The following is a 21,980-nucleotide window of genomic DNA, read 5'->3' on the forward strand; positions in this document are numbered from 1 at the left end:
ACACACACACACACACACACACACACACACACACACACACACACACACACACACACACACACACACACACACACACACACACACACAGACACACAGACAGACAGACGCAGACACATATATTCCTGCTCCTACTTCTTACCCTCTCCTCTGCAGGCCTGGGCTGCTTTTTTGTCTTTCAAAACACACTCATTAAATATGACACAATAACAATACCATTCATTTCCTGCCTCTTCAATTACACTGACAGGGGGTTTATAGCAAATGATTGGCCTATAAATATAATTCCCATAAATATAATTCCCATAGCAGTTTAAATCAGTGGGGTACAAAAACGCTATTTTTTTTACTAAATGTGATCAATCCGTCACAATGCCCTCTGCGGACAAACAAACAGTGGACAGAGAATATCTCCCTCCAGATATGCAATAAATACATATAATATGATAGTAGGCCTATGGAAAATAACAAAATGCGAGAATAGAAGTCTACTCATTTCAGCACCTTTGAAAGACTATTTTCAATTGTTTTGAGTGGCCACTTTTAGACCTGAAAGACCCTTAACTACAGCATCTAATACTATTCTATAATTGATGTCTAATTTTCAAATGTTATGTTTCATTCAACTATAGCTCAGGCTCTTAGTCTTTAAAACAGGGCAGAAGATATGAATAATTACTTTTTTTTCATTATTCAGAGTGTCCTAAAAAGAAAGAAAGTTTCAAAACGATTTCCTTTAAATTCCGTTACGTACAAATGTTGTATTGACTATACGAAATACAAATCCATTGGGACTAGTTGTAATCAAGTTAAGATTAGCAACACAACCCACACAAATAAGAATACCTTGTACAGGGTTCATACACTTTTTCACCAATGATTTTCAATGACTTTTCCATGACTTCTTCATGACATTTACCTAATTTTCCATAACCAAAAAAATTACTCTTTCTCAGCGGTACCACTGAAAATGGTTTATTTTAACATGGAACAGGAAAATAAGGTCTGAAACATGTTGTGCCTATCTAAAACAAATCAAATAGTAGGCGTACTAGCTTCTACACGCCAAAGCAACTAAAATCTCTCACAAGCAAAATACCTCGTCAGTTAAATGCCATTTTACGTTTCATTACTATACGATACAGTATTTAGTATCGTTATAGTATTACTATTTCGGCGATTAGATAACATATCAATTATATTTGATGCAACTTTAGTTACATTTCCATNACTTTTCCAAAACATTGGGAAAAATATTGTTTTCTATAACTTTTCCAGGGCCTGGAATTAGCATTTTGAATTTCCATGACTTTTCCAGGTTTTTAATGACCGTAAGAAACCCTGCTTGTAATAATTTATGATACCAATTAATGATTAAAATGATGTATTCTGACAAACCAAAAAAGAGTAGGTTGTAACCCTTTTTTGCTTCCTACAGCATTGCAAGGTACGGCATCAAACTTGCCTACAACTTGTATCATATGTATGGTGTCAATATTATCATTGCATTACCCTAACCATCAAATATAAAATCCTAAAATATCACAAACTTATTTTTGCATGACTGCAACTTGACAATTTTATCGCCAGAGGCTGATAGTGACTGGTAGATGGAAAATGGAGACAACTTCTGGTAAATATTATCATCCAAAGACACGCAAACACACACATACATAAATGCATGTACACACAGTGTCAGGTATGCAGGGTAATCAGTGAGGTTATGGACAATGTGCCAAACACCCCTCAGCAGAGATGAGGAACACAGTCCCATTTTCTTTCCTCTTATTATAAAGAGAACTTTAATGTTTAGTAACTTTGAGACCAGCGGAAGCCAGGTTATGTTGGGACAGAGATAGCTGTGAAGATAAATGTTGAAAAGAAAAAGGGGGAATTCATAGTTGAAAAGAGAATACAAGGTTGTTTGTAGGAAAGGTTGAGAGCCAGCGGAAGGAAGGGGAGGGAGAAATTAAAAAGTGAGGAGGATGGTCTTACATTCTTTGGTGTTGCGTGGTGCGTTCTGGCAGGAGTGGCAAACCATCGCATAGAGGTTTCTGGGTCTGGTCTCCAGCATGAAAAACCTGGGAGAGATAATATACATGAGTTCAAACCAGCAAACTGTTAGACTGTATAATTTAGGCTCCACAAGACTATTACACTTCCCGGAGACAAACCAGCTGATATAAAGGAGAACATCTTGAAATAAAATCAGTTTTAAACTCATAAAGCACTATCAGCAAGCACAGCAGGTGTTTATACTGCATGCAAGCTCCCTTCCTTCCAGACATATTATCCTATACCTACATGGTGATAAGTACGGGGAAGCAGCTGAGGTGAAAAGTTTGCCTGACTGAAGAAATGAACATAATTGATGCCCTGAAGGCACCTAAAGGTGGCTTGGTTCATATTATCGCCCTGAGTCATGAAGCGTCTATTAGAGGAAAGGGGAGAGGTCTGTGAATGACTCGCGTCGGTATTAAATCATTTAGCTGAGACAACATGAGCAGAAATTATTAGAGTATGGACATAATGTATGCAGCAAACAGGTTCAAACAGAGGCCTTTTTGTTATGTGGACTTAGTCCGATAATTGGAATCGATTGTGTGCTTTAACTATTAATAACTATGCACATTAACACAGGTATATGAGCAATTTTTTTTTACGGGTTAGGGGTTTCTGTAAATGTAAGCAACATGTTCTCAGATTATAGTATTTTATTCTAAATCACTTGTTGCGTGATGTGTATAATAATGCAAAGAAATGCTGCTTTTATTCTATTTCTAAATTGTAGTTAACCCTTGCAAGGATAAAAAAGGAAATGAATAGCCAGAAAAGTACACAAACAAAACATGGCAGTTATTTACAGGCAGTTCATTACATGGATCTTCTACAACCTATATCAAATTCACTTAAACAAAACTAAAACAGAAAAAAGAAATCAGGACATTTTCCAGAGTAATCATTGTTATCACTGCTAGTGATGTACTGTTATGTATTAGACATTATTAATAAATCATAGATAGTAATAAACTCCATCTGTATTTATTGCCTACTGATGACTAATACAAATTAATCATTTTGATGTTACTTTCAAGGAAACTATAAATATTTCCGTCACAACAGAATCATGCTTATTTTCCTCCAGGTCTTTTTCTCTGCTGAGATAAAGACTTTAAGTGAGCTGTAGACTCTGCTTCACTCATACATTCAGTTCAGAGCATACTGTACAGACGCGGAAGTAGACGTGACTAAACTCAGTGTTCCTGAGCAAAAGCAAAAACATCCTGTAGTGCAGAAGGACTCGAGAAGACAGCAGGACAGCATGCACAGCACTGACAAAAGGAGGAATCATGAATCTATGATATTTATGCCAATTCCTTCAGGACTTACTCAATTTTGTTCTGCCCACATTCAATCATAGATATCAAAGTATCATAGTCATAAACACAGTTTTCATTATACCACACAGCATGAGATCCAAAACAGACTTTTAACATGTTAAATGCTGTAAGAATGTTTGGTGTCGACAAACAAGTCAATATGAAGAGAGGCAGAACAAGGGGGAATGATGGGAAGGTCGTGCAAGGAAGAGGGACAGAAAGGTCTGGTAATGTTTAAACATCTCTAATTGACTTATTATTTAACGTATGAGGGTTGCATCCCCAGCTGTCATTTGCAAATTAGGAAAATAAGATTTAGTGTGTTTGCATACAAAGGGGGGGAATGCATTCAAATGAAGACAACAGGGTGGTCTAGTCATTTCAAATCATATTTTCAGATTTGATGAGTCATACTATGAACATAAGAAAGTACATCTCTGTGATTCAGTGTTTAGTGCTAAAATCCTTAATCTGTAAAATATTTCCATTAATGTCAAAAACAGAGTGTGTCCCTATTTTATTTTGTGCACACACACGGGGCAGATCCATCACAACACATAATCAATAGTTTGACAATATTCCAGTGATCTATAGGTGGCAGTAACGTTACAAAAAAGGCTGTCGTGCCCCCAGGAGAAGGCAGTGAGATAAAAGAATAGTTCTGCAGCAGGTAAACATTGATTTTACCATAGCAAATTTGAAATGGGTTTTCAGTTGATTTATTAGAAAGATACATGCATTTAACATCTTGTTCTAAGTAAGTCTGAACCTAAATGTGAACAGAATCCTGCAAGTTGCTTAAGTGCCATATTTGTTTCAATTCAGTACTGTGTAGTAATCGCTTGATACCTTTTTTCGTTCTTTGCAAATAGGTTTTGAATATTGTGTGTGTGTGTGTTTGTGTCATTTACCCAGTCAAACAGGGTCCACACTCGGCATCGCTGTCTGGAGTTCCCGCGGCTTTCACAGTGGCTTTGTAGAGAGCGTCACAGTCCTTATGGCGTCTGCAGATCTCATACTTCCCTTTGGAATATTTCCCATGCGGGCACGGCACACAGGCAAAGTCCTCATCCTTCACACCGTAGCCACAACTCTGAAAAACACACATGTTCATAGATTTGGTTAATGTTTCTCTCCTGGTGTACAATAGATAATGACATTTCAAACTAAATTCAACATTCCACAGATCAATAAGATGACCAGCTTATCGTTGTGTCTTCTAGGATCAATCTCATCTCTGTGTGTTTATTCCTTAAAGAGAAGACTACAGACCACACACACAAATAGAAAAAACCTACTCTCCTTTTGGCTTCCTCTCTTTCATCTTCCATTTCCCTCTCACTTTCATCTCTGTATTAAAACAACTCTCTGCCTCTTAGCTTTGGGCTACAGTAGAAAGACTCTCAGAGAAATCCAATATGTCTTCCCTTCTGTTTGACGTCCGTGAGTCTCGGTGTGATTGTTTGATATGAAACTTTGACTGAGCTGTTTGCAGGATCTTGTCACTTTTGGTTAAATCTAGCTTTGGATCTTTTTCTTTTAAACAGTATCGCTGCAGTGTTGCTTCTGTTCCTTTTCTTCATTGCATTTCATTTCAAACCTTCATTGATCATTGATCTCTTTTTCAAGGGAGACTTGCTCAAGTAGGTTCCACATGAAACATAAAACTAAAAGCTATTCCAATTGAAAGCTTCTTTCCTTTCAAAGCAAATGTGTCACCTCTTTGAAACTGGTGTATCATAAATGGAGGAGGAAATGAGGAAGAAACCTAGGATTTATAACAAGCAGGAACATTTCTGGCATGTGTTTCCTTTATTTTGAAACTTGACAGTGAGTGGACATTAAGGTGATGACATGCAACAAAGGTCCCAAGTGAAACCGAGCCGGGAAAGGTCGCGGTACATCTTAAAAAAGATCCCCCCAGGGAGCCTACCCTCAATATCAAGCAGCTTCCACATCATGCGAGTTGACATGAAACTTCAATACCTGATTCTTTAATGTGTCACCACTTCGCCATCCCTTTCATCACTTGGAAAAATCAGTTTGACCCAATGTTTATGTTAATGTGAACTAGCGTGCAAATCACACGCAATCTGGGTACGAGATGCCCTTTAAAGCGTCCTTGGATGTCTTCTGTGATGTTTACTGTATGTGTGCGTTAGTGTGCCTGATCACATTTCTGAAGTCTCTGTTGTGAGAAATAACCCTGTGGTTATCTCCTGATTAAAAGGGTGTCAAGACACACACATGCAGGGAAAGCAGAAGATAATAACACATGAATTACAGACTGTGGATCAGACAGCCAGGGGAAAGTGCAAAGGGGACTCTCATCTCTCTGATTAAACTCCTCTCTTCTCTCATGTTTCACAAAGCTAAATGACTATGACAGAGCTCTGTGCTCATCAGAAGGAGTTTTCTCTTTGCCCTCTCTTCTCTGGCAGGGATGTTTTGCAACTTCTAACACAAAACATGGTTGGGTATTCTTACTAGAAGCACATGTTATGTTAGTGAACTAAGGCAGGAAGTAGGAAAGGAAGGAAAAAACAAACAAACTCAGTTGGAACAATCATGACTTGTTTATGCTGTGGTGAGGGGAAAGGACGGAAGAAAGGCTTTATGGTGTTGTCCTCATTCCCACTGAAGGGTGTGTGTGTGTTTAATACGTTTTTTTTTGTGTGGCTTTATGATAATGAGTGTAATGTTTGGACAGTCTCTCCACTTAAAGAGTACAATACCCCAGAATCTACAGGATGGACTGTTGGCTCCACTTTTTTCTGTCCTTTCTAGTCTATTATCTGTTTTCATCTTCGTTCTTTAATAACCTTAAATGGTGTCTTAATGTTTCATTCAGTGCCACCTTCAGGTCAAAATTGTTGATTATAACGATACTACTTTACTAACTTAAGGATAAGTTCAAAAATAAAGTAGAAAGAAAGTGAGGTCAAAGAAAAGTATTTCTGTGATTGAGAGTCAGAGCATTTCATTTCAGATGTGTGTATCTCACACTGCACTGTACATTTTATTCATGTACCTTTTGTTATTCATGTTTTATCATCTTTGCTTTTAAATGAGTGTTTTTAAATGCCATTTTATAATATGTTTCTTAATGCTCTTAATGTATTTCATTTGTATAAAGCACTTTGAGTTGTCTTGTGTTGAAAGGTGCTCTATAAATAAACTTGCCTTGCCTTACTTTATGAGCTGCTTACATAACTACACTTTGAAGCTCGTTTATTGAGGGTTTATAAAATCTTTTTTTTAATTATTATTATTTGAGCTATTATTCAACTTCTATTTTAACTTTTAAGAACCATAACCCGAGCACATTATTTCGATAAATGTAAGTATTTATAGTGATAATACTCCACGATTGCAACAGATTATCAATCCGCATTCCAACCAATGCAAATCATAATGCATGAAAATATGCTCTTACATCAAAAACATTAGCGTAAAGTAAGGCCACTGAAACCAAGTGGCTGCACCCTTATTATTTACAGAAACTTTAATTCCTCCTTGTTGCCCTTGAGTGCGCCTGTCTCTCTGGGGAGGGTGTGGCACCCCGGGGTGCCAACTGAAGCGTTTACCTTGACTCTGTTTTCTTTGGCTGTCTGCAGTCTGACTGACGGAGGCTGAGGCTGTGTGACTACTGCAAGTCTTTCACTGTGATGCATGGCTTCACATCCAAGTCAATGGGAGCAATAAACCATGAGAAATTGTTCATTTGAATTTAGGCACTGTTCACTGTGCAGCTATGTTGACGCTGCTGTGTGTGCGTGTGTGTGAGAGTTGTGGGTGGTCTGAACAGAACAAGTTCATAAAGTCAGATTTTATGCTATTTATCATTTTCAGGTGGTCATAATTTTATGGTAAATGTGTAGCGTGTGTGTGTTTGAGTGTGTGTGTGTGTCTTACCATATGCGGCTCCTGTCCTGCCTGGCACTGAGGGCAGGCCTGGCAGCTGTTACTGGTCTGATTGAAGAACTCATACTCTCCACAGCTGGAATACTCCGCACTGGCAAACATACAACACACCTGGAGGGGCAGAGAGGGGGGATAAGGGAGACAGAGAGGGGGGAGAGGTACACATTAGGGTCAAACATTTTTATGATTTTATGATTAAATGCGAAAATTAAATGCTTCTAAGTCCATTATGGAAAACAGGGTTGTTTGTATCGCTTTGTGTATAATTCATCCTTTCATTATAGGTTAAATAAATATAATGTAAATATTCAAATCAAATTAGTAAACACAGAAAGACATTTACTTTTTTACATCACATTTCTAAAGAAGTTTTAAGCTATTGCGAACTATTCTCAGCAAAATATAAAACACAAACATGTTCTATTATCTGTATTAAGAGAGTCATTTGTATTAAATATAATAATGTACATTTGTCTGAGCAATAGATCAACAGTGCTGAAACCAACAATTCATTTTGCTTAGTAACTTTAATTATTGTATTTAACATCATTAATCTTCTCAGTAAAATGGGGAAGTTTTGAAATGACTCAACATCTGTAGCAGCAGATAATCACTGCACTGGGTGATGGCTGATTTATTTAGTAAAATTAACTGGCTAAGAATCAACAACAGACTAACTGTCAGAATGCAATAAAAACAACCATCACATCCGTACTAATGTTAATGTTAATTGCTAAGGAGGGGAAAATGCACATTCATTAACATGAGCTCTTGAGTCATCTTCATCTGTGACTCGGATTAGTGGAGATCACTTTTTGGCTCTGTAAGCATTTGTGTGTGTGTGTGTGTGTGTGTGTGTGTGTGTGTGTGTGTGTGTGTGTGTGTGTGTGTGTGTGTGTGTGTGTGTGTGTGTGTGTGTGTGTGTGTGTGTGTGTCTGTGTGTGTGTGTGTGTGTGTGTGTGTGTGTGTGTGTGTGTGTGTGTGTGTGTTTGTACATCAGTATTTACTTGTTTGTCTATGTACTGTATGTGTATCTTTGTGTGTGTTTGTGTGTGTGTGGCATTGTGGCTCATTGTAATAAGTAGCAGCTGGAATTTATAGTTTTACTAGCACACATTGTTCTTTTCCAAACAAACTAACTGACTTTTAAAAATCATCTGCAGTCCAGAAAATTATGGAGGCAACGTGTGGATGACTAACTCTCCATCTTATCTGTGTTTAAAAAACATCTCCCTCTCTTTTCTCTTCCTCATAACCAACTCATGACAGCAGACATTATACGGTGTTTGAGTAAATACACAAATTGTTTGTGTGTGTTAGGGGTTTGTATTGAACCCAATCATCTCAGGCCAAGTCAGATGACCTTAATGTAATCTCACACCTGATTCAAAATGACCTGACCTTTACGCCACACTCCTGATGCATGGTTAGTGCAACACACGCTGCAAGCCAAACAACTCTACAACATCACCTGCCACTGTTCTTTGTGAGTATGTCACACATGTATGGGTCACTGCAGGTATTTAGCCAGCATTGTGTGCCTATGCATTTGCTGAACTCAGTACTTAGCCTCTGAACAAAACTGCATCAATTCTCTTTTTGACAAAACTGGAAAAACTATTTCCTGTCAACTCAATTCCCCAATTCTTTGATGATATGATTGAAATATGCCAACCATAATACTATTACTTGTAATAACTTAACCCATAAGATTTCATTTTATATTTTGAAGAGTAATTAAACACTATTTTTTGTATGTGAAATCTTACGACGTCTTGTTCTTTAAGGCGTAGAAATATAAGCACTCCAATAAAGTATACCAGTTCCTTTATTTTGTGCATTGGTAACAAGATGGCGCCGGTGATGATGGCTGCGGTGTCTTTTGCTCCTCTCCAACTCTGCCTTTTTTCGCTGTATCTTATTTTGTATTTTTGTATTTCATTATATATGTTGCATTGTTGGAGGAGCTCAGGTCAGAATAATTTCCATTGCCATTTGTACACTGTAGCTTTGTGCATATGACAATAAAAACTTTGAATTGGTACAGTAGTTGAGTGACTTACAATAGGGCCAAGTTTAAATCAAATGTTAGTCATTTGTCATTGGTATACTATTCCCCAAGATATAAAGTGAGTCCAATGACACCACTTAGTGGTGTAGTAAACCAACACCATTAACTCAATCCAAACATCTCTTCCCTCCTGCATGTACAGATAGTGACTGATGAGGGGTAAGGGTGAGGAGCCTGATGGGAACTCTGCCAGTGAGTTTCAACATCAAAACAGACAGAGAGTCTCTAGATTCCCGGTCTGATTACAAAGATATATCTGTTCTCTAAAAAAAGCTGTCAGGTTGACTAATTGGTACGAGTGCTGCAAAGTTGTGCAAGCTGCTGGCATGAGGGAACAAAAGTCTGGATGACGCAGCAGGGAGTTGAGTCAATCGTGGCTGTGATCCATGACCATGGAATAGTGGGAGTTCTGAGGATAACTGATATAGGATGATGGTTTTTGATAGTATTTCAAAGAGGGCAAAGAGAAGAAAAGATAATGTAGGTGAAGCAGAGGAAGAAGTAACAAAATAATGGGAAAACGGAGGAGGAAAAGAGGACGACAGTATGGAAATAAAATCAAAGTAAACATGAATTAACATTAGAATTGGGAATTAATGAGGAAACCAAAATGAATCAAAAGGAGAATTACAGTTGGAGGACAGAGGAAATAAAGAGGAAGATAAAGAAAACAAATGTTTAAAATAAGAAACTTACCAATAATGAGGACAGAAAGATGGATTTCTTCTGACTTCTTCGCTCTGACATGTTTGCTTCTTCTTTCTGGGGACCAGGAGAGAAAGATAGAGAAATGGTCATTCATTGTTATGCAAACATTTCCTGCAACCAATCTCCCGCACTAAACGTCATTTACGAAACAGCAAAGTTACAAATCTGAGGGCGTTCCTGCCCGCAGTCGTGCTGTCAGTGGGCACGATGTGTGTGTGGCCCAGATGAGTTCAGTGTCCCGTTAGCATCACGTCATCGCCCATAAACAAGTAATAGCAATAGAACAGCCCATGGCATTCCTCTGGCTCATAACTGCAAGCACACATCACCGTTGGCTAACCTCTGCCTCAATAAAAGAAAGGTGATATCACATAATAATTATCTGTCTCTTTATTCATTCCTCTCATGCACTCAAGAGCTTTTTTCCGGTTTTCAAACTTAGTTAAAACGCCAGTAGCTTAAAGTTTCCAATCAGCTTGAAACTCTATTCCAGCTGCACCAAAATAAATATAAAGGAAAAAAAGCTATTTCACGTTCGTAACACACACAAACCCTGGCAGTGTTGCTGAAATGGGCGTTCGGTAAACTGTCATTTTCAGTGGGTGTTTTATTATTTATGAAATGAAGGTTAGAGGTTGGATATGTGTGGTATAATGCTAGCAGTACTTCATAAAGTACTATGTGTATTTTTCATATGAAGAAAGATATATGTTTTATGTTTGTGTGGGTGAATGTGTAACTTCTTGTTTATTTCTTTGCACATCTGCAAGCTGGTGCCTGTGATTGTATTTACTGTGTTTGTCCCGCCTGGGTCTGAGGGGAGGTGTGTGTGTGTGTGTGTGTGTGTGTGTGTGTGTGTGTGTGTGTGTGTGTGTGTGTGTGTGTGTGTGTGTGTGTGTGTGTGTGTGTGTGTGTGGGTGTGTGGGTGGGTGTTTGTGTTTGTGCGAATGTAAATAATGCCGTCACTGTAATTGAATGGATATGTGTTGGCTGGTGTCCTTCAGTAAAAAAATCACCCCTTAAGCGACATTTGAATACAAAGGATGAGCCCAGAATCACTCATACAAAGGCTCACAACAATTTGCAAACAAATAACAAATGTAATCAAACACAGAGAGCTCTCAGAAGGAGGGAAAGTGGAACAAACGGACTAATTTGCAGCGTTTAATTGTTACACAGCCAAAGCAACTGGTATGCTCGGTTAAACAGCACCATGTTCCTTTAGTGCGCCATGCTATAAATAATGTGTTTCTTTACAACACATCATATTTCCCAAAGCATGCCAGCAGGTTTTCAACTTTCTTCAAGTGTGTGTGTCTGTGTGTGTGTGTGTCTGTGTGTGTGGTCTCTGGCAGCACAGATAAGAGCCCGCTGAGTGAACGCTGCTTCTGTTAGCTCCCACAAACACAGAGGAGCTGCTGGTTGTTAAATGACTCTATCCAATTAGAAATTGCTTCTAATCTACAAGTAATTACAATGGTACATTCAATATTCTGAAATACAAAGCTCCACCATATTGGTGTCAATATAGCCTTTAGGGAATCAAATACACAGACCTTTGATTAACTTATCGACTGGATAAATTAATTTGCTTAAATAAAAGACTGTAATTTGCTGTTCCCGCCGGTATTGTAATTATTTATAAAATACATGGTAATAAGAAATGGCTAATAACCACATAAAAAACACAACATATATATATATTTTCTTAATGTTTTCATTTGCAAGGTTTCATTTATTTTAAAAGCTACAGTATATCGTCTATGTTGTCTAAATGAGACCATCATTAACCAAATTAATATCATCCTGTGTGTGTGCGTGTGTGTGCATGTGTGTGCATGTGTGTGCATGTGTGTGCATGTGTGTGTGTGAAATAGAAATGGGAAGCCTTCCATTATCTGCTATCTGAGGTCAACATCTGTCTGTCAGGCTCCACACTTCTGATTTCTTTCAACGATGTCGCAGACTTGACTGAGAAACCTTTTGATGTGCAATGATGTCTAATTCTCCGACCCCGAGGGCTTGATCTTGCTTAATTACAGCTTCAACATACACACACACTCACAGAATACACAAACATGCATTAGAGATAAAAGGGTAGACAGCACTTAAAAAAATCAGGAAATGAAGAACTGCCAAATGGTTGTCGATCCCCTCAAGGCTACTCATTATGGGGTTGAAGTGACACACACACACACACACACACACACACACACACACACACACACACACACACACACACACACACACACACACACACACACACACACACACACACACACACACACACACACACACACACACACACACACACACACACACACACACACACACACACACACACACACACGCTGTGTTTGAAGACTCTGTGTCTTCTGACACTCTGTTCTACCTCTTTCCACCGACTCTCTGTCTCTCTCACCCTCACTCTCTCTGTCGGGGCAGGTCTGGGATGAAAGTCAGCCCACGTCTTTTTCCCCCCCGAGGGTATTAATCTTCTAACGACCACATAATCTCCGATAAATAACCCTTCTGTCTTTAGCTGTGTCATTACCAGGTAGAATCTATGGCACCGGTAGAACACAGCGATTGTATAGGGTTTGAACTGGATAAATATCTTTTAAAAGCCACATTTTCAATGCTTGCTTGACTTGTGAAAAAAATGTTGCAACGTCCCTCTCCCTCATCCTTCATTAGCTGTCTTCATCTCTGTTTTTCATTTGTGTCAGCAGAGGAAACCCAACATCCACATAACTATGGGAAGAAAATTACTACTACTCTGCTTCATTAAAAGAATCCACAATAACTAACTCATTGACCTAAAACATGCATACAATGCGATTCAATGAGACCTGAATATCCTTGATCCGAGTTCCCTGGCCTACAGTGACAAGCATAATGCCTTAATATCACTTATGACTTCAAATCAGAATTAAGTCTGTATTGATATGGACTGCAGCTACATTTGACAGCCAAATGTGATACCTGTGATAGATTAAGCTCAAAGTCATTATGTGGAGGTTTAGATGCTGTAGGTGAAAGGGGTGGTTGACATATGGACATTCCCATAGATCATCATGCAGGCACACATTAAACTGACAGCTAATGGTACCGGTAATTATTTTTCTGGCAGTCGCAGCAGGCATCCACCCATCCTTGCCAGTCTTTTGTGGTAAATACTTGTGTACGCTGCTCTTGCTCTTTTTGCATATCATGTATTTATTTTTTGTTATCTTTATAAAGGTCATGTTCTTATATGTTGTATGTCAGGGACTACGGATGGAAATTAGCTCAAAGATAAAATCCGGCATATTTACACTTGAAGCATTATTTGTCTTAAGTGTTCATTAATGTGCATTGTCCCTATTCAAATAAACGATTAAATGAAATGAAATGTGTCATTGTGTTTGTATCCAGTGTGATAATGCTTTGTTTATTTAGATTACCAACATAGTGTTAAAACGGCCACTAATAAGCTGATGAAGTCTTTGTTAACTAAAAACAATTTCAGGTAATTAGTAGTTTCCTAAGGGAAAAGGGAATGAGCTAATTATCATTGGTCATTACTTGGAAATAGTACTCCCCTCTGGTAGCACAATCATACTGACACATTTGCTTTGGTCTTTTTTAAGGGGCACATTTTTACTGCATGATCAGTCTGTGGTTAAGCAGTTTCTCCAACCAAAGTGCAGGCCCAATTCCCTCACACTACACTCATTTGTCATTCCTAACTCTGTCATAGGCCTCAGGAGGTCTGCAGTGTAACATGTTGAGGATTCTCAATATTACCAAGATCTCACTTCACTCCATGTGTAGTCCAGGGACAACCAGAAGCAGAAACATGCAACAAGTTCAAATGCCGCGCCACAAAGACACCGCTACCGGTAGATGGCACCAACGTGGCTCTTCTAACACAATGTTCGTACTTAAACATAGCACTGTAAACAACATTTTAGGCCAGGCAAGGGGATGTAGGATAAAGACAAATAAAATCTGCGTAGCTGGTTCAACACATGGGACTGTCAGCTGTACGGCTGCTGTTTGTGTCCCGTTTGATACCAGAGTTCTTATTTCTTACAAATCTTCCATACTTTAGTAAAGCCACTTCCTTTGCTATTTCAACCAAGTACATTTTTTCCTAAACCTAACCAAGTATTGTTGTTGCCTTAACATAGTCTGAAGTGTAGGCGCAGGCGCATTGATCACCGGCCATTCTTCTTTGGGACTTTTATTGTTGTTGTTTGGTTTTAAATGGAAGCCACACTGTTAACCAGTGTTAATCATTTCTCTGTCTGTCTCTTTTCACTGTCCAATTGAGTTATTTATATTCATTTATTTTACTATGAATAATCGAGACGAATACATCTCTTGTTTTGTGTGAGAAACGGATTTTCACCATCAGTGTTTAACCCTGTAACATACGCTGTTTGATAATGACTTCCTGCCAGATTAAGTAATAGGCCAATCAGTGGCAAAGGAACTCGGCCAGGAAGCGAACCAATAAAGAAGATGAACAATTAGGTTAGGGTTGGTTTGTGGGCCCTTCCGTGGCACTTTATTTCTGATGACAATTAAATCAGCAGCATGTGGATCCAGGAGGCTGTCGTACTGGTTTTGGTATTTCGAAAAAGGAAAATCTGTTTTCCATTGAAATCTTTCTCTTTCTTCTCCTACTTAATTTATTATTTCCTGTCTTTGTATCGGATATATTTTAAGTCTAATGATCCATCAGCAACACATGCAAGAACCGCTTGTTATTCAAATGAAAATGTCCCTCTAAGGACTGGAATGTATATACTGATATTGTTTGTCTCGAACTACATGTAGCAGATGATTTTTGCTAACATTTGATAGTTTTGGCGATTTACTGTCAGTCTCAATGTCTCACTCTAAACACAAATATAATGTTGGTCCCACAGCTAACTAGGCAATTGCTCTAACCCTTACCGTAAACACACTGTCACATAATCCCTTAGCCTCACGGCCATCAACAAGTTCCAAAGTCAATCAATGTGGCGCTTTATCCCCCCCAAAAAACAATTACTTGATCCTTTTACAGAACAGGCTCAACTGGCCAAATCCTAGCAAGATCTCAAACACATGTGACTTGCTCTGTGTGCGGGAGCAACACCTCAAATATATCCTGCTGTTTTCCAGCCAACCAAGCCGCCAGTATATCAAATTCACCAGCTTTGAGCCTCTGACCGATGAGTCTGCCTTTAGTAAATGTTCCAAATATTAAAAAATGTACATCCTTTAATGCAAACATTGGACCATTTTGCATTTTTACATTCCTCTTCATCGGGACTGCACAATTCAGTGCACTTTACGCTAATTAGATCAAACTAAAAATAGCTTTAATAGTAACAAATATACATTTAGCTAGCTACCTAAACACAAGAGACATAAAGAAGTTGACTGGCAAAATGTTCCACATTGATAACTAAATATATGCTGGGATATTATGATGAAGACCGACAAATAAAATTAAAAAAAACATTTGTAATAAAACATCAGCCAAGCGGATTTGAAGATAAAACAAAAACAGTTTTGGATTTCCCCCTCTATGAAGTCTCTGCAGTCTATCATTTACACCTCCAGCAGCTCTGGTAACATCGTCACAAGATTCATTTCGCCACATATCTTCAAATGTATACTCCAACCTTAAACGAAAACCAAATGTAAAAATAATTGTGAATTAAAGTATGTTATAATCAAGAAATCTTCTCTTACAATAGTCTATAATCATCAGATCAAACGGAATCAGACCATTTGAGTCATTATAATACCATGTCATTAACTGTATAATACCCATCTACCAACACCTCTAATGGCTGAACAGCAGCAAAACTAAGTTCAGTCTGACTATCAATAATCATTCCAAGTGTGTGTTCAAGAATTGGGCCAATCCACCTTTAAGTAATTATAAGCGGCCTTACTGCCTTTCTTTAAAGAAGTGAAGGATGACGGAGGAATGTGCTGCTGGCATTTTGTCTCCTTTCTATGATTTGCAGGCAGCTGGAGAGTAAATAGATGGGTGGCGACAGAGCTGTCAGTCAAAATCGACCGACCGCTTTCACCTTCGGCTGAATTACAGTGTGTCAAAACTTTCAAACAGAACTCCCTGATTGGTAAAATATCTACGATACAGCGCTATTATTCAACTGTACATTAATCATTATTATCACATTACTAGAGTTCAGCCTCTCACTAAAGGAAGTCAAACTCAGTGAGCAAAGTAGCCATCAAAGCTCACATATCAGGAACTAAATGAGCCATGAATAAATCTAATTTGCAACATGATGACCATCTCAGTTCGATGTGAAAATAAACCCATGATTAAAGTGATTTCGATTTTGGAGACAGACGCAGACCTCAGACAACAGCTGGCCCCCGTCTGCCTGACTAAATATCCATTCACTCCGACCCCGTCTCACTGCAGCACGGCGGTTTATCAGTGCGAACTGTATTTTCACAGGAATGTCAAAACATGCTTTGCAGAAATTAGAGGAGTATACTGTGACACACTAAGGCTCAAATATCACCTACAGAAGAAGGAAAGTGATTCCCTCATGTAAATAACTAATTTCGTAAATTCATTTTTAAAGCAGATATGAACCAGGAAATGTGTGTGTGTGTTTCTTTACGTGCACACTTGATGCTTCTTCATCTCTCTTCATCTTTTGATTGCTTTAATTACAGACTTACTGTCAGCTTCCCACTCTGTGCGCAGGAAGAACAAACTCTTAGAGCACATGAAAAGAAGTCACACACACACACACCTATCCCAGCCCCAGTCAGTCACTAGGCTCTTTGATTCTCTGCCTGCCGGTGATCTGTCTTTCATCGTCTCCTCTCCCTGATCCCTTGTTCCCCTCTCTAGCTCTGCTGGGGCAGAACATCTCTCTGTCTCCGTCGCTGTTTATTCTGTGCTGGCTGTAGGTGGGAAGCCTAATCTGCAATCAGGAACCCGTTTGTACGTCTAACTAACGGATAATAAAGGGACTGAAATACAAAGCCATTCTCTTAACTAAAATGGGCTATATGTTATGATAAATATGTTTCTAGACTAAACAGAACAGCAACAAGCTATAAAATAATGTAGAAAACTCAAGCAGCCTTTTGGGTTACTTACAAGCGTACTGGCAAATCTCTAATATTTATGACCTTTGTTTTGTGAAATGTTCCTTTTCACTAACATAAATCAGCATTGGATCCACATGGTTGATTTCAGATTGTTTCCAGTTGTCAGCATTGAAATAATAAACCGGGTTTTCAGAGAGTTCTTAAAACAAATCTTAGGGCTTTTAAAGTCTTTTTTTAGCATGTGGATAATTCTAGTGATTTGAGCAGCAGCTAGCCATGATGGATGTAGATATCTTCAAAGCGCAAATCCTCATCTATCCACTGAGGCCAATCCCAGGTAAAGACTTAAGAATATAAGCAGTGACTTAGAGGGATGAAAGTTGTAGAGAAAGAGAAGCATTCACGTCAAACCCTGCTAACGTATTTTCAACCTGCCCCCAGGAGGGCGTCACACAGATCCCACCATCTGCACAGGTGCCCCGAACTACAAAGCAATCCCTCACCAGCGTCCCACCTGCCAATAAAACAATCATTATCAAGACCCCCCTCCCTAGTCCCAGATATCCCACTGCACTGCAGAAGGAATTGATGAAGGTTTCCCATGCAGAGGTCTCTTCAGCAAACACATATTAGACCACAAACCCAAATTGATTAAACGTGCTCCCTTCAGGCTGAATGAAGACGTTTCAATATTGGTTTACTGTGCGTAAGGATATAATAATATTGAGAGTATAACTCATGATTAGAAAAGATTAGTTATTCCTTTATATAGCTTTGCTCTGATTATTACATTTATATTAAAATATAATGAAATGCAGCTACCTCCTCATTTTGCAGGGGACCACCTGGAGCCCCCTCTGGGAGTCCTGAAGATATGTTGTCTTAATCTAATTTATTTGTTGGTTGCCCATCCTGGTGACTGTCAGCTATGCAATAGTATATTGTTTACTTTTTTTTGTTCCTTTGAGGCCAGTGTGCGTCCGTTTTAGATTTGCACACTGAAAGTTCCTCAGAATTATAAAATATGAATTGAAGATTACATTTTTATAGCCTGTTTTTGTTTTTTATCAGGGAGTTATTTATTTGATCATTTAAGAATACCTGTCAGGGTCAATGTAAATGCACTTTACTGTGTGCATTACAACTTGTTTTTCTCAATCTCAACATTAACTGTAAGCATTTTTGCAATCAACTAAAATGCTATATATGTTTTTGTTATTCTGTCACTTTGGAATTTACTTTAAGGCAAGTGCATGTTATGTTTCTCTATTGAAAAAAGTAATGTACATTTTGTGAAATCTTTATACTGCGTCCTTTCTGCTAAGTCTGACTTGAGCGCTCTAAAAACTGTGCTAGTAAAGAAGTAAATTGTTCAAGTGGAGCCTTGTCCAAATGTCATAAACATGAGTATCCCTGTAGGGATGAGTATGACACTGACATGTTAGTTTCTTTAGATGTATCTCCTTGTGGATCGTTAGTGTATCCCTATAGACCTACAAGTCTCTCCTTCACATACTGTGGATGATAATCAAAATGCTATACGAATAAAAAGCAAAAATTATCATACATGGTTCTGGTGAGACAGTTTGGATAAAAGCTCTCACCAAACAGTCCTTCCATAAATGAAAACAAACTTAAAGAGCTGACATGACTTAACTTCCATAAGTAAACTTACTTTGACATGTTTAATAGAACTTCATCTTAGATGTGTGAAGCATTATGAAACATTCAGCACTAACAGGCCTCCTCAGATCTACAAATTCTCTCGCCGGTTACGCTCTGTGGATTGGAATCAGCTGCGACATAAATCTCAACGATAACTTTGGAAGAAAAAACAAGAGAAATCCCTTCCCTTTCTATGACATCAGCCCCAAATCAATAGGGTCATTGTGTGAAATCTAGTACCGAGAAGCATTAAGCGACAGAGCGGCGTATAAGTCAACAAATCATCTATGCTCTTCACTCTGGAGGAGGACGATCATGACTACAGGCGCTGGCTTTGTTACTTTTTTCTGCCTTCATCCCTTTAATCCTCAGAAACCATATTAACTTCTTTTGAAGATGAGTTACACTCCCTCCCCTGTTTCTTCTCTGTGTCTCTTTGCCTTTCTACCTGTGAACATGAAAGATTCAATGGCAGCGGAGACGCTCTGTGCTGGGGGCTTCAGGGGGAGAGAGAGAGAGAGAGACAGATAGAGAGATAGAAAGAGGGGGAGAGAGAGAGTGAGGGTGGGGGGGGAGACGGATTGATTTCCACCTCCAGCAGCTACAGTTCAAAGCCAGCCAGCAGACTTCAGAGGCTCGGCAGGACCCGGCACGTCCCCAGCCGGGCCGTGCTGCCTGTCTGCGGGCAGGACTTCCCCCAGGGGCCCCGGGGCCCGGGACAGTCAGGCGGCACCAAGAAAACAATTATGCAGACAGAGGAGAAAGGTGTGCAAGGTCACACACTTACTCAAACACACAGCCAAAAATACAGTGTCGTTGACTCCCTAACACATCAGACACTATAGGACTGTACATACAAACACTGACTATAGAGAAATAATAAGCAGCATTTAAATAATTTGTTATCAAGATTATGTCCTAACCCCAAACCTTTACTATTGCACCTTCTTCTTCTCTAATCACAATGATCAAAACCATCCCAAGAGAATAAACTCAGTGTTTACATCTGCAGATGTTTGAGATCCAAAAGTCACAGCCTTGTCAAAAAAGCAATCCAGGCCTAAACTGTGAAGCTGGTGATGTGAGAAATAATCTTGTTTTTTCTTCCACCTTGGGCTACAACCTTTGCAGCAACACGCACAGTACCTTTCACAAACTTCACAATGTAAAAGAGGATATGCCTGTTACACATGGACTGTAGGCTACTTAAAATGTATTTCATGCAGATGATATTCATGCCGAGAATCATTTTCCAGCCTCATGCATGACAAAAAACTACATTTAAAGCATGAAATAAACACTTTGGCATCAGCCTGTCAAATAAATAAAAATGCCATCTTAATTAAAGTAGAAAAGCATAGTTTAGTGTCGTTTTGCATAGTTTAACACAACCCAGAAACATTATAGACAATGTTTTTCTTAAGACACTCATCAGCAGTGCTTCAGTCCTAAACTATTTCTTATTGCAAAAAACAATCATTTTTAAGGTGAAATTAAATAAAGCAAATGTTTGTTTTGCATAATAAGTGTGGCTCAGGAATTTCCCCAAAGTCTTGCAGCAATCCGTCCTTGCATTCCTGAGAACGGAGCTGCGGTGAAGTCTTACCTGGAGCTCTGAGAAGGGGGACGCTGCTCTGCTCTCTCCGCGGCGCTGAGGCTTGGCTGGCGGCTCTTTCGGTCCTGATGACCGGGGATCAATCTCTATCGAGCTGTCGGGTAAGCATGGCCGAGGGACTGGCTGTCTGCGACTTCTTACTCCACTAAATCCAAGTTGTGTCTCAGCCTCCACTTTGGTGCATGTCGGTGTGTCTGCAGGCTCCTCCTTGATGGGAAAAAAGTGAGAAGTTCCCTCCGCCCTGAATGACAGACGGATTAACATGTCCCAGGTAGACGCTCTCTCTGCGGGACAATTAACGAGCGGCACGCTGCCACTCAACTCCGCCATCTAGTGGACACAGACCTGCACTGGCAGAACCATGGAAGTGGATAAACTCAAGTTTCGAGCTATTTGAATGTCACTCACATGCTCATGAAATACCTTCAAGATCTTATATCGCAGGATTCCTCAAGCAATGCTACTTAAATATGGGCTTAGAATTAGAAAACATTTGAAAAGTAAAAAGTAAGGGACACAATAGTGCATAAAGTATACATACCGTACACAGTTGCAAACCAAAAGGTGTAAAAGGTGGTAGTGTATGGGTGATGTAGCAATATAATGTCATGGTTATCGTAGATGGACATTAGTAACCCTTTGCAATTACTTTCATCAAATGTGTTCTGCTAATGGTGTGTTAGCGCACCCAAAAGCAGTATTTCTAGAAAAGATATTCACTAAAACTAACATTATTTTAATATTGTACTGTAGATGCTTGTCCCGTACTGAATTTGTGTGAGTTTGATCACGAGCAGACTTACGTATCAGGCCTGCAAATAACTATGACTTACATTATCAATTAATTTGCCAATTTATTTCTCAAATAATAGAGAATTATTAGAAAAGGAAATAAAATATGTTCTTAGCTAGTTTCTAGAGCCCACATTGACATCTTTAAAATAATCTAGGTTCAACAATTAAAAATGTAAAACTTGTTCTTGTAATACATGCAGCAGGCATATGACTTTTAACTTACACCATTACCAGGATCATTACTATTACTTCTACCAATATTGCGATAATTGGCATGTCTTAATCAATATTACAGATATCTGCAACTACGTGCTAACACCACTTACAATTCTAGAGTTTCACCTCGCTTACACGTCAACAGTCTTTGCCATTTGTATTGGAATACAACTCAGTATGCAGTGTTTGTAGGGTAAAACAGAGGCAGACTTTTGACTTACTTGCACACATAACAACCACACTACAGAACAACTTTACTTATTACCACTATCATCCTGACAGTACTTAAAGTGAAGACAACCCCCACATAAAAAACACTATTTTCTGATGACAAACTTTCTTTGTAGGAGCAGCTATGAATTAGTTTGAGTGTGTCTGTGTGTGTTTGTTTGATTTGACTGGAGCCTGTTGTCTGAGTTGGACTAAAGCTTGGACTTTAGTCTTCCTCTCCTCCTCCTCCTCCTCCTTTCCGCTGCTACTTCTTTTCTCAGCCACAGGAAGGGTGAGATAAAAGAGGGGCTTT

The 21,980-nt window shown here is 39.0% G+C and overlaps 1 protein-coding gene across 2 annotated transcripts in view; it reads right to left on the reverse strand.

Moving 5' to 3' along the window:
- edar (ectodysplasin A receptor) overlaps positions 1-20,663 on the reverse strand; it is a 169,716-nt gene extending 149,053 nt beyond the window's left edge. For both annotated transcript variants that reach the window (XM_010766585.1, XM_010766584.1), the window contains exons 1-5: positions 20,438-20,663; positions 10,069-10,134; positions 7,293-7,412; positions 4,289-4,470; positions 1,993-2,078 (exon numbers count right to left, since the gene is read on the reverse strand). In XM_010766585.1, the coding sequence (XP_010764887.1) occupies positions 1,993-2,078; positions 4,289-4,470; positions 7,293-7,412; positions 10,069-10,119 (439 nt within the window). In that variant the 5' untranslated portion in view covers positions 10,120-10,134; positions 20,438-20,663. The remainder of the gene's footprint in view (positions 1-1,992; positions 2,079-4,288; positions 4,471-7,292; positions 7,413-10,068; positions 10,135-20,437) is intronic.
- Positions 20,664-21,980: the final 1,317 nt, after the last annotated feature.

Source organism: Notothenia coriiceps, unplaced genomic scaffold, assembly GCF_000735185.1.
Source record: "Notothenia coriiceps isolate Sejong01 unplaced genomic scaffold, NC01 NC01_scaffold00003413, whole genome shotgun sequence".
Classification (NCBI taxonomy): domain Eukaryota; kingdom Metazoa; phylum Chordata; class Actinopteri; order Perciformes; family Nototheniidae; genus Notothenia; species Notothenia coriiceps.